The sequence below is a fragment of the Chiloscyllium plagiosum genome, unplaced genomic scaffold, assembly GCF_037043375.1.
Source record: "Chiloscyllium plagiosum isolate Xiang-an unplaced genomic scaffold, Cpla_swu_hap1 HiC_scaffold_26, whole genome shotgun sequence".
Classification (NCBI taxonomy): Eukaryota; Metazoa; Chordata; class Chondrichthyes; order Orectolobiformes; family Hemiscylliidae; genus Chiloscyllium; species Chiloscyllium plagiosum.
Window position 1 is genome coordinate 20,183,186 of NW_028270164.1, and position 13,637 is coordinate 20,196,822.

Here is a 13,637-nt window from a genome sequence, read left to right on the forward strand (position 1 = left end):
GAGTATTTTGTGAAGATAAGGGTATATCTTTCACACACAACTATCATTCAACTAATATGTCTGCAGTCTGGACACAACTCACAGGAGATGGTTTTCTGCTGAGAAGGGATAATCAGCCTCTATTTACCCCTGTTGCCAAGGGAGATCAGTTCACTTTGTTTTTGAATGGCATCTCTCCATTTGAAGTGATGCTGCCTAAAATTCCCTCAACATTCTTAAGATGCAATATCCCAGAATTCCTTGTGATAATCCACACAAGAACATTCTGGACAGCCAATGAATTTATATCCTTAGCCTTTATTTTTGAAAGAAATACAAAATGTCATATTTAAAAGTTCAATAATTTGGGACATGACAATAGGAAAATGAGTCATACAGCATGGAGCAGACCTTTCAAGCCCAACTCACGCATGCCGACCAGACATCCCAATCTGACCTAGTCCCATTTGCCAGTATTTGGCCCATATCCCTCGAAAGTCTTCCTATTCACATACTCATACTTTTACATGTTGTAATTGTACCTGCTTCCAACACTTCCTCTGGCAGCTCATTCCATACACATATCACTCTTAAATCTTTCCCCTCTCACCTTAAACCTGTGCCTTCTAGCCTTGGATTCTGCCGCCTTAGCAAAACATGTTAGAACATAGAACATGACAGCGTAGTACAGGGCCTTCAGCCCTGGATATTGCGCCGACCTGCAAAAACAATCTGATGCACATCTAACCTATACTATTCCGTTATTATCCACACGCATGTCTAATGCCCATTTAAATGCCCTTAACGTCAGCTAGTCTACTATGGTTGCAGGCAGGCCGTTCCACACCCCTACTACTCTGAGTAAAGAAACTACCCCTTGATATCTGTCCTAAATCTATCAAGATGGCCTTCACCATCTGAGGAAAAAGGCTCTCACTGTCCACCCTATCTAACCTTCTGATTATCTTATACGTCTCCATTAAATCGCTTCTAAACCTTCTTCTATCCAACGAAAACAACCTTATTTCACTCAGCCTTTCCTCATAAGACCTTCCTTCCATACCAGGCAACATCCTAGTAAACCTCCTCTGAACCCTTTCCAAAGCTTCCTATAATGCGGTGACCAGAACTGCATGCAATACCTCAGGTGCAGCCTTACCAGTGTCTTATACAGCTGAACCATGACCTCGTGGCTCTGAAACTCAATCTCCCTACCAATACACGTCAACACACCATTTGCCTTCTTAACAATCCTATCAATCTGGTTGGCAACTTGCAGCGATTTATGCACCTGAACACCAAGATCTTTCTGTTCATCTACACTGCCAAGAATTTTACCATTAGCCCAGTATTATGCACACTGTAAGTAATCTAATCTAATCAGAGTGCATTTGGAAAAATAACAAACAGTAAAATTCACAACTGATCTTGGAGGAACCTGTTTGGGAAAAGTCACAGCACAGAAACAGATCAGTGGATATTTTAAGCGAGGCCTTACTGTAAGCGCAGTAGTGTGTAGAGTAGGTTCTTTCCTGATTATATGTTTTATTGAAATATGTCTCTTGATTAAACTTAAAATATAAGCCATAAGTATTAATTTAACCTGTAGCAGTGTTTTGTAGAGAAATAAGACGGTGCTATTTCAGGGTCTGTAGATTGAAAGAAGCAAAAATGGCCTTTAGTAGAGTGATATGCTCTTCTTGTCGGATGTGGGAATTTAGGGAGAGTTTATGGGTCACTGAGGAATATACTGAGGATTCTGATTAAGGATGATCAGCCATGATCATATTGAATAGTGGTGCAGGCTCGAAGGGCAGAATGGCCTACTCCTGCACCTATTGTCTATTGTCTATATCTGCAATAAATGCAGTTGGTTGCGAATCCTATCAGATCAAATGGATCGGTTGGAGAGACAGAGGCAATGAGAAATTTGCAAGAGTAAGGGGATGTGATGGATGGCAGTTATAGTAAGGGGGAAAGTTGCAGATACAGTTACATAGATGGGTTAACTCCAGGAAAGTAAGAAAGGTAGGCAAGTAGTGCAGGAGTCTTCAGCGGCTATCCCCATTCCAAACAAGTATGCTGTTTTGGAAAATGTAGAGGGTGATGGATTATCAGGGGAATGTAGCACAAACAGCCAAGTTTCTGGTATTGAGACTGGCTCTAATGCAATGAGGGGTGCGTTGGGTTCCAAGAGATCGATTGTGTTAGGGGACTCTCTAGTCCGAGGTACAGATGGATATTTCGGTGGCCAGCAGCAAAAAATCAGAATGATGCATTGATCCCCTGGTGGCATGATCAAGGATGTCTCAGAGAACTCTGTGGGAAGCTAGGGAAGTGATTGCTGGGCCTCTTGCTGAGATATTTGTATCATCGATAGTCACAGGTGAGGTGCCAAAAGACTAGAGTTTGGCTAACGTGGTGCCACTGTTTAACAAAGATGGTAAGGACAAGCAAGGGAACTATAGATCAGTGAGCCTGACACCAGTGGTGGGCAGGATGTACATGTATTTGGAAAGGCAAAGAATGATTAGGGATAGTCAACATGGCTTTGTGTGTGGGAAATTATGTCTCACAAACTTGATTGAGCTTTTCGATGAGGGCAAAGTGGTAGATGTGATCTATATGGACTTCAGTAAGGCGTGCAACAAGGCTCCCCATGGAGCCTTGTCTATTTAACTGACTTTTCTTCACTGGACCTTCTCAGATTGGGAAAGATCTCTGCACCAAGGAGGTGTTTGTCGGGCTGTAAGAGGTTGAGAGGGTTGTCATTAATTGGGTGGGTCTTTCAACTTACATGATGTGCTGAATGGCCTCTTTCTATGTTGTGTTATTCCAGACTCAGAGCTGAAAATGTGTTGCTGGAAAAGCGCAGCAGGTCAGGCAGCATCCAAGGAGCAGGAGAATCGGCGTTTCAGGCATGAACCCTTCTTCAGGAATGAGGAAAGTGTGTCCAGCAGGCTTAGATAAAAGGTAGGGAGGAGGGGCTTGGGGGAGGGGCGCTGGAAATGCGATAGGTGGAAGGAGGTCAAGGTGAGGGTGATAGGCCGGAGTGGGGGTGGGGTCGGAGAGGTCAGGAAGAAGATTGCAGGTTAGGAAGGCGGTGCTGAGTTCGAGGGATTTGACTGAGACAAGGTGGGGGGAGGGGAAATGAGGAAACTGGAGAAATCTGAGTTCATCCCTTGTGGTTGGAGGGTTCCTAGGCGGAAGATGAGGTGCTCTTCATCCAACCGTCGTGTTGCTATGGTTTGGCGATAGAGGAGTCCAAGGACCTGCATGTCCTTGGTGGAGTGGGAGGGGGAGTTGAAGTGTTGAGCCACGGGGTGGTTGGGTTGGTTGGTCCGGGTGTCCCAGCGGTGTTCTCTGAAACGTTCCACAAGTAGGCGGCCTGTCTCCCCAATTCCAGACTCATCCAACTAAATGGCACATGTTCACAGACCAGGGATTTCCTATGAATTTACTTGCTGAATGTGCCTTTCTTCTCTGTTGCCTCGTTACTATCAGAGACACACAGTGTTTGCTTCCCACTCCCTCCTGACCCCGTTCCCAAACTAACCCTTCTTAAAGTCAGTAAATGCACCTCCAAATGAAATTATATCTGGATTATTCATTGGAGAAATTTAGTTTGACTTTAGGGTTAGTTTTAAATTTAGTTCATTCTAAATTTATTTGCATTTAATTGGGACCAGAAGTTTCATTGTCACACCCTATTAAGTTTACCAATGGTCTTGACAATGAACTAATGAAGTTCCTCAAGCCTAACTAAAAGCTTTGTATTTAGTTACAAAAGGCAAAAAGATGTGAAAATTTGTCATAGAGGATTATTGTGGTGCAGTGGTACTGTCCTTGTCTCCAGGCCAGTAGGTCCTTTTTTAAGTCCTACTTGCCAGAGAGATGTGGTCATCTTCAAGAAGGTGACAAAATTGGTGGATAAACGCAAGGTGGTTGACATGGTGTATCTGGACTTCAGTAAGGCATTTGATAAAGTTGAGCCAGTTTTATATCCAAATGGCCAATTCTCCCTGTATTCCATGAGATGTAACCTTGTTCAAAGTTTGTGAGAAGATTTGTAGCTCGGGTGCTCGTTGTTGTGGTTCTGTTCGCTGAGCTGGGAATTTGTGTTGCAGACGTTTTTGTCCCCTAGATGACATCCTCAGTGTTTGGGAGCTTCCTGTGAAGCACTTCTATGATGTTTCCTCTGGCATTTATAGTGATTTGTATCTGCCGCTTCCGGTTGTCAGTTCCAGCTGTCCGCTGCAGTGGCCGGTATATTGGGTCCAGGTCGATGTGCTTATTGATTGAATCTGTGGATGAGTGCCATGCCTCTAGGAATTCCCTGGCTGTTCTCTGTTTGGCTTGTCCTATAATAGTAGTGTTGTCCCAGTCGAACTCATGTTGCTTGTCATTCGATGTAACAGCACTGTTCACCTCTATCGACAAAACCCTAGCCAGAGAAACAATAGCCAACCTGCTGGACATACAGAAGACAAGACGGGGAACCTATCAACAAAGACTGCATACTCAAACTACTGGACCTGTGCCTCACAACACACTTCACATTCAACAACCAAATGTATGAACAAATCAACGGCTCACCCATCTCTGGACTCATAGCAGAAGCGGTAATGCAAAGGTTAGAACAAACAGTCTTACCGCAAATTCAACCCAAACCCTGGGTCAGATATGTGGATGACACCTTTGTAATAATTAAAAACACAGAAATAGAGAACACACACCGGATCATCAATGCCACACGCACAGGAATTCGATTCACTAGAGAGGAAGAAAAGGACAACCAACTCCCATTCCTAGACGTGATGGTACAGAGAACACCGAATGGAGATTTCACCACAAAGGTATACAGGAAAGCCACACACACAGACCAAGTCCTAAACTACAAAATACACACCCCAATACACACAAAAGAAGTTGCATCAAGACACTGTTCAAAACAGTGCAACACACTGCAGTACATCAGAACTGCAAAAAGAGGAAGAAGAACACCTATACAATGTATTCGCCAAAAACAGATACCCCCGCAATTTCATCAACAGATGCCTAAGGGAAAGACAACAGAACGAGGACATGCCACAACCTAAAGGACTAGCCACACTACCATACATCAAAAACATTTCTGAACTGACAGCCAGACTACTGCGACCACTAGGACTCATAACAGCACACAAACCAACAGCCACTCTCAGACAACAACTCACCAGGACAAAGGACCCGATACCCAGCATGAGCAAAACCAATGTAGTGTACAAACTCCCATGCAAGGACTGCACAAAACACTACATGGGACAAACATGAAGACAGCTAATGATCCGCATCCATGAACACCAACTAGCCATGACATGACCAGCTATCCTTAGTAGCCACACACTCAGATGACAAGCAACATGAGTTCGACTGGGACAACACTACTATTATAGGACAAGCCAAACAGAGAACAGCCAGGGAATTCCTAGAGGCATGGCATTCATCCACAGATTCAATCAATAAGCACATCGACCTGGACCCAATATACCGGCCACTGCAGCGGACAGCTGGAACTGACAACCGGAAGCGGCAGATACAAATCACTATAAATGCCAGAGGAAACATCATAGAAGTGCTTCACAGGAAGCTCCCAAACACTGAGGATGTCATCTAGGGGACAAAAACGTCTGCAACACAAATTCCCAGCTCGGCGAACAGAACCACAACAATGTAACCTTGTTAACCGGTCTCCCATGGGGAACCTTGTTGAACGCCTTACTGATGTCCATATAGCTCACGTCTACCATTCTGCCCTCATCAAGCCTTTTTGTTACTTCTTCAAAAAACTCAATCAAGTTTGTGAGACATGATTTCCCATGCACAAAGCCATGTTGACTATCCCTAATCAGTCCTTGCCTTTCCAAATACATATACATCCTGTCCCTCAGGATTCCCTCCAACAACTTGCCTACCACCGAAGTCAGGCTCACTGATTTATAGTTCCCTAACTTGTCCTTACCACCATTCTTAAATAGTGGCACCACATTTGCTAATCTCCAGTCTTCCGGCACCTCACTTGTGACTGTCGATCATACAAATATCTCAGCAAGAGACGCAACAATCACTTCTCTAGCTTCCCACAAAGTTCTAGGGTACACCTGATCAGGTCCTGGGGATTTATCCACCTTTATGCGTTTCAAGACATACAGCAGTTCCTCCACTGTAATATGGACATTTTTCAAGATGTCACTATCTATTTCCCAACATTCTATATGCTCCATGTCCTTTTCCATAGTAAACACTGATGCAAAATACTTGTTTAGTATCTCCCCCATCTCCTACACAAAGGCCACCTTGCTGATCCTTGAGGGGCCTACACAAAGGCCACCTTGCTGATCCTTGAGGGGCCTACACAAAGGCCACCTTGCTGATCTTTGAGAGGGCTTATTCTCTCCTGAATTACCCTTTTGTCCTTAACATATTTGTAAAAACCCTTTGGATTCACCTTAACTCTATTTGCCAAACCTATCTCATGTCCCCTTTTTTGCCCACCTGATTTCCCTCTTAAGTATACCCCTACTGCTTTTATACTCTTCTGATTCACTTGATCTATCCTGTCTATATCTGACATATGCTTCCTTCTTTTTCTTAACCAAACCCTCAATTTCTTTCCTTATCCAACATTCTCTATAACTACTTTCCTTCCACCTGAACAGGAGTATAGTTTCTCTGGATTCTCGTTGTTTCATTTCTGAAGGCTTCCTATTTTCCACTGTCCCTTTACCTGTGAACATCTGCACCCAATCAGCTTTTGAAAATTCTTGCCTAGTACCATCAAAATTAGCCTTCCTCCAATTCATAACTTCAACTTTTAGATCTAGTCTATCCTTTTCCATCACTATTTAAAAACTAATAGAATTATGGTCACTGGCCCAAAGTTGTTCCCCAACTGACACCTCAGTCACCTTCCCTGCTTTATTTCCCAAGAGTAGATACATCCACATACTGAATCAGAAAATTTTCTTGTATATGCTTAGCAAGTTCCTCTCCATCTAAACCCTTAACACTAAGGCAGTCCCAGTCTATGTTTGAAACGTTAAAATCCCCTACCATAACCACCCTATTATTCTTACAGATAACTGAGAAACAAATTTGTAAGGTGGTCTCAATTTCCGTCTGAGTATTAGGGGGTCTATAATACAATCCCATTAAGGTGATCATCCCTTTCTTATTTCTCAGTTCCACCCAAATAACCTTCCTGGATATATTTCTGGGAATATCCTAATGCAATTAATTGTTTTAAATGTTTTGGTATGTTGACTTAAATATGGTAATGCAGGGATATTCACAGCAAATGTGTAAGTACCCACTGATTAGGTGGTGAGGGATCAGAAATTCGTCTTTATCATCATGCTGGGGATTGGATGACAATGTTAAGGATGAATAAATTGGTGTTATTAATTTTACTATCATACCCCTAGATAGTCAAATAGTCCTCCCTTAAACTTAAATAAAAATGCTGCTAAAAGAGAAGAAAGACTAATGGAACTAGCCCAGTCACATCGGGAGGTCACCATCAGAAAAGGAATTGTTTCTGTTTTTGATGGCCTGAGACAATGGGAAAGCAGGACTGGCAAAATACATAGACACCAAGTCCGATAAACAACTGGACTGTCAGTGTGATATCTCATGCTCTATTTATAAAAGAAATGCAAACTTCTCAAGCAACCAAGTCAGAAAGCAAATAATGTACAAGAGAAGGCATAACTGGGAAGGTGCTAACCATGACATTTTTGAGGACAGATAACTGAAAAAGGTAGAAGGACATAAATGAAGTAGTCTTTAATGGTGCAGGTTGAGATGTTACACTAAAGGAAGCAGTTGAACTAAGTGCCCTCCCCAGAAGAACAAAATAATATAACTATCTTGTTAGTTACTGAAGTAGTTTTGGAATATATTAATACTCACTTGTCCCTGAAGGATTAATGCATCCCATTTAGTGCCATTTCAAAACCTATTACAATACCTTTGTGTAAGTTGACTTTTAACAGTAAATTCACCCAAGGCATTAAACATACAAGTATCAAACTTAACACTATCTAGAATAGATTTTAATCACAATTATAGCATGAGCACAGGCATCTCCAGAAACATTCACATGGAATCCTAAAATTGCAAGAGTTCTCAATTTCAAAGATAACGAGACAAGGAACTGACATTTTCTTAAATTACTCCAATGTTTCTGCCTCTGGTACTGTGTCACACCTCATGGGGTCGAACATTGGAAATCAAGCCCTGCTATTCCCAGAGTCATCACAGAAGTTTGCAAAATTCTCCAATTTACCGGACTTTTTAAACCCAGGTTAAAAGAAAGCATGGACCAGGTTTCTGTACTTACTAAGAATGGCTTATTACCAATAAACAGATTCCAGCTGTAGGTAAGCAAATGACTCATACATACAACTCTACAAATTAAAATCTAAACCACTGATGTCCATCCTCCCATCACAGACAAAAAAAAATGGTGTCATAGGTGGAGTGAAACATTGTTAGGCAGTTCAAAGGGCCCTATCCACAGGATTTTGAATTGATCCTTATGCTTGTAGACCTACTGTTCACCAGTCTCTGTTTATGAACTTGAAGTCATCCAAAACAATGGTGGGTCATGTTCTTGACTTGCAGCCATCTAATTTCTGGAGCACCCCTGTGTTTGCTGACCTGCATTGGGGCTCCTTGTCAAGCAATGTGTTGATTTAAAAATTCTTATCCTTGTTTTCAAAACTCTACAGGGTCTTGTACCTCCCCATCTTAATGATTACAAAACAAATATCTTGTTGTTATGGAGTTCTTGTGGATTAGTCTATGAGCCCTGGAATGTGAAGTCAGCTTTCAAGCTATTCTTGATTTTAAGGGATTGCTTAAAAAAAATCTAAGGTAACAAATAGTTAAAAACAAATTAAGGTTTTTACATAATACCAACTGCAAGCATGTTGTGGAATCCCACTTTTATCAACTACCATTCCAAATTATATTGGTCAAGGATTATTTCATGTTAAGGCAATGGTGAATATGAGGAACGACATCTGGTTATCTCAAACTTTGACTCCAAAGATCTCAACAAACTAGAAAAGTTGTAATTTAGTTTTGAACGATATTTACTCTAATTTTACTGAAATGTATATTCTATGAACATTCTCACATTTAAATATTCATCCCCCATTAATAACCACTTAGCGATGAAAGGTTTAGTTCTTGCAATTTTTATTACAAGGTTAATACATTTTTATATCATCTTATCACATTGAAATGGTTCTTAAGACCTTCTCACATTTGATGTAACTTTCTACGTGCACTTTGGGCACTGGGATAATTCAGATATACTACAATGAAGCTTCAGGACTTTCCATGTAATGAATTGGTCCAGAAGCTAATGCAAATTACTTCCTGTGATATATTACCTATTTGGAGTGTTCATATGCAGTTCCCAGTTGGAATAACTGCAGCATCTTCAGAAGATAGTTAATCACAAAAGATGTATAGCAACTTGCTGCTAAATGTTATTATTTATTTTATTTTGCAAATGTTAATTCCCAAAATGACAGCATCACCTTTGAGCTTAAGGTCATTATTTGTGTCTAATCAACAATATATAAAGGATTTGTATTGAGGCCCCAGTGATAAAGTTGGACTTTGCAGAGGCACTGGTTTGTCCTCAATTTGTTTAATAAGGTCTCCTCTTGCTCTAGTTGAAAGCCAGAAATTTGATTGATGACTAAAAATTTGGTAGTGACTTCTTGTATTTCACTACTGACCAAAAAGATGTCTGTTTAAAAGAAAAGGATGTCTGACCAAAAGTATGTCAGGATGTCTCCTGACCAAAAGGATCATGCTTAAGCAGAGCACTGAGATTTAAAGTGGGAAGCAGGTTGAATAGGTGCAAGGTGCTGCACATACAGTTTCAGGATGAATGGGGAAGGGATGCTTGTGAACACAGGAATCTGGCAGATGGGGTGACGGGAAGGTTCTGGTTAAGATGTGTATTGGTGAATTCAATAGAGCAGATGGGTAAGAGATGCTTTTTGTCAGGCGAGAACACACTAGTCTGCTGCAGAATATGACAGGGTAAGTGCTGAGATCCAAAGTATTGTAGCAGCAGCACCCTATTGTTGATCCAGTAAGTTTGGGTAGTAAATGATTTCTGGCTTTCACCTTCATTGTTCTTCATGGTGATATCTGAAGAAAACAGCGAAGTCCTGTCAACATTCACTTCAACATATATTGGATTGATATCATGTTTAGCCTCCAAGTGTTCGCACAGAGATGCATTTCATTTGGGCACAGTTTTAGAGGAACTCGATGTGAGATGCCATATGCTGCAGTAGTAGAAAATCTGACATTACAAATTAAATAACAAACTGACAAGAACAGGTTGTGACAGTGATTTTATTGCTGTGACTGCATTATTCCTATTAGAAACCATGTCATCGCTTCTTCTTGCCAGATTTTGGAGCTTTTTCCAAACCTCTAATATACTTTGGAGCGATCCTGTGTTCCTCTGCAATATGATCACAAACAAAATTGAACAGAACAATTCTCAGAACATGGCTTTCCTCACGATTAATTATAAAGATGACAACGTAAACTGAATGAGTGATTGTATGTTACTTGATGAAAATATCACACAATAGCAAACTATAATGGCACACACACCATAACGAATGCAATCCTTTATTATGGATGATTTATAGACTATATATTGGAGGGAAAAGGGAGTGCTATATAATCATAGCACCTTCTTCAATTCACCAATGGATCGCTTCTGCCCCTTAAAAATTAACAGGACTATACCGGGTCTCCTCTTCCCTTTTCTCCTTCCTGAGATATCTTAGAATCCTTACAATGTGGAAACAAGCCCTTCGGCCCAACAAGTCCACACTGACCCTCCGAAGAGTAACCCACCCAGACCTATTGCTCTACATTTACCCCTGACTAATGCACCTACCCTGAACACTATGGGCAATTTAGCATGGCCACTTCACCTACCTGCACATCTTTAGATTGTGGGAAGAAACTCGAGCACCCAGAGGAAACCCATGCAGACATGGGGAGAATGTGCAAACTCCACACAAGTTGCCTGAGGCTGGGATCGAACCCAGGTCCCTGGCACTGGGAGGCAGCTGAGTAACCACTTTCTCCTAACTATACACTTTTGGCATCCTTAACTGCTGAACCATATGAATACTAGTGATGCCTACTTCCCAGGAAATAATCGATAAAATAAAATTTAGAAGTAAAATTTAAATCTGCAGGTGTGCCAAACATCATGCTCACAATGAAATTCCGCCTCTTTGCTAAGAGCCCCATCATAAATGGCAAACCCCCAAGTCACAACCCTGCTGTATGTAAAGATAGATAAAGGGTGGCACGGTGGTTAGCACTGCTGCCTCACAGCGCCAGGGACCCGGATTCGATTCCAGCCTCGGGTGACTGTCTGTGTGGAGTTTGCACATTCTCCCTGTGTCTGCGTGGGTCTCCTCTGGGTGCTCCGGTTTCCTCCCACATTCCAAAGATGTGCAGGTCGGGTGAATTGGCTATGCTAAATTGCCCACAATGTTCAGGGATGTCGAGGGTTGGTGCATTGGTCCAGGGTAAATATACGGTAGGGTAATGGGTCTGGGTGGGTTACTCTTCGGAGAGTCAGTGTGGACTTGTTGGACTAAAGAGCCTGTTTCCACACTGTTGGGGTTCTATCATTCTTATCTTAATTCTCACATCACATTTATTCATTACAAAAAAAAGCTGCCAACCACAAGGGGGCACAAAGCACACACATGCAAACAGGCACCCTAAAGCATCAGAAAGCAACAGTCAGTCCCAAGAATACACCATTGAAAGTTCCACAGATGTGACAGAGGTCAGTTTGTGAGAACTTTGAAGTGCAGCTGTCAGTGGAGTGTGAGCAATGGCATTGCTCCAGTGGCTCTTCATGGAGAGCCTGGAACCTGGACAAGGAAAGGACGAGGTGGATACAGGTACAGCAGCAGCCCCGGCCCTCTACTTGCCCCAGACAGCACCACAGTCTGAGAGGATGGAGTGGCAAGGCAGCAGCAGGCATTCACAGAGAAGGAATGGCAGCTAAGGACTCCTCAGGGGCAACTCTACGTCATCAGCAGCCCATACATAGACACTTCTGTGATCTATTGCAGCCAGCTAACATGATGGGTGGCTGCTGAAACAGTGTTAGGTCTTTTAGGAGTTCTGGGTGATTACAGAGTTTCAAAAACAAAACCCTTTGGTCACTGTTCCAATATATCTACATCGTATTGGCAGAGTTCATCCTACTTCAAAAAAATACATTAATGCCAATTATAAAGGTAAATTTCACATAGTTCATTCCTAAACCTGTAGGATTTTGTGTGCCCTATACCTTAAGACTAAGTTATTTAGCTTACTGTGAATGCTTTGTTGAAGTAAAAAGTTCTTGCCTGTTAGGAGCTTGGCGATATGATTAACCTGGTTGCCTTGAACCTGAAGTGCCATCTTGCCCTTTGTACCAGGGACTGGAGTTATAGTTACACTGGCCTGAGCTTTTTGCTGAAGGGCATTTCCCAAGATTTGAGGATCTAAACCAAACTCTTCAAGGTTTGTAATAACAGTTACCTGCCACAAAAGCAACAAACAGCAGTATAATAATAACTTGCATTTACATAGCACCTTTAACATTCCAGGTATTTTAAACATTCATATGATGTTAATTTTAAAAAATAAAAGCAAGATAGGTAAAGTGCTTAAGGAGGCAGAGAATACAAAAGTGAGGTGGTTATACTGAAAATGCATAAAAAGGCTGATGAGGCCATAACTGGAGTGCTTCTAGTCAAATAGTACATTATTGGAAAGAAGTCAATGCACAACAGAAGGTATGGAGGAGATTTACCAAGCTGTTGCCTGGGCTAGAGATTCTGAGATTAAAAGGAAAGATTGAGTAGGCTGGGGTGATTTCCTTAAAGCAATGAAGGTACCTTCATAGAAGTGTAGAAATTTATGATGAGTATACATATGGTGGATGTGAAGATAATTTTCCATTCCTACAAGAATCAATAACCAGAAAGCATAGATTTAAGTCATGAGGCAGAAGGAGAGTTGAGGAGAATTTATTTTCACTCAGAGGGTGGTAAAAGCCTGGTACTCAGTCCCTGAAAGGATGATCTAGTCAGAAACTTATGCAACAATTATGCAATATTTAGATATTCACTTGCTTTGACCTCTGTTCTAGAGCTATCAACCAAAGCTGGAAAATGGAATTAATGTAGTTAGATCGTTCTTGACCAGCACAAACACAATGTGCTGAATGGCCTCATTCTAAGTGGTAAATGTCCATGGGGATTATAAAGCAAATGACACAAAAGTGTGTAGGTGTTTAGGAAGGTGATTACAGACTGAGATGGCTAACAGCACAGCAACCAACAAGTGAGTTCAAGTGGTGTAATGCAAAAATGCCAACAACTGGAAGAATTGAAAGGACTGGAGGCAATAAAAGGGAGGCTGAGAATGGCAATTTTAGGGCTGGTGAACAATAGAATGACAAAGCAATCACGATGGAATATAAGCAGAGGTGTGACTTAAAATTGAGGCATTGGAAGACCAGAATCCAGTGCAGTCAAGCAAATTCTAGGGCA

The 13,637-nt window shown here is 41.7% G+C and overlaps 1 protein-coding gene across 4 annotated transcripts in view; it reads right to left on the reverse strand.

Annotated features, from left to right (window-relative positions):
• Positions 1-9,195: 9,195 nt before the first annotated feature.
• Positions 9,196-13,637, reverse strand: part of eif2d (eukaryotic translation initiation factor 2D) — a 42,121-nt gene continuing 37,679 nt past the window's right edge. For 3 of the 4 annotated variants that reach the window (XM_043716612.2, XM_087973545.1, XM_043716614.2), the window contains 2 exons: positions 12,447-12,621; positions 10,389-10,516 (listed from right to left, as the gene is read on the reverse strand). In XM_043716612.2, coding sequence (XP_043572547.2) covers positions 10,443-10,516; positions 12,447-12,621 — 249 coding nt within the window. In that variant the 3' untranslated portion in view covers positions 10,389-10,442. Of the gene's footprint in view, positions 10,517-12,446; positions 12,622-13,637 lie in introns of all 4 variants that reach the window. The other variant, XM_043716613.2, reaches the window with a different exon arrangement.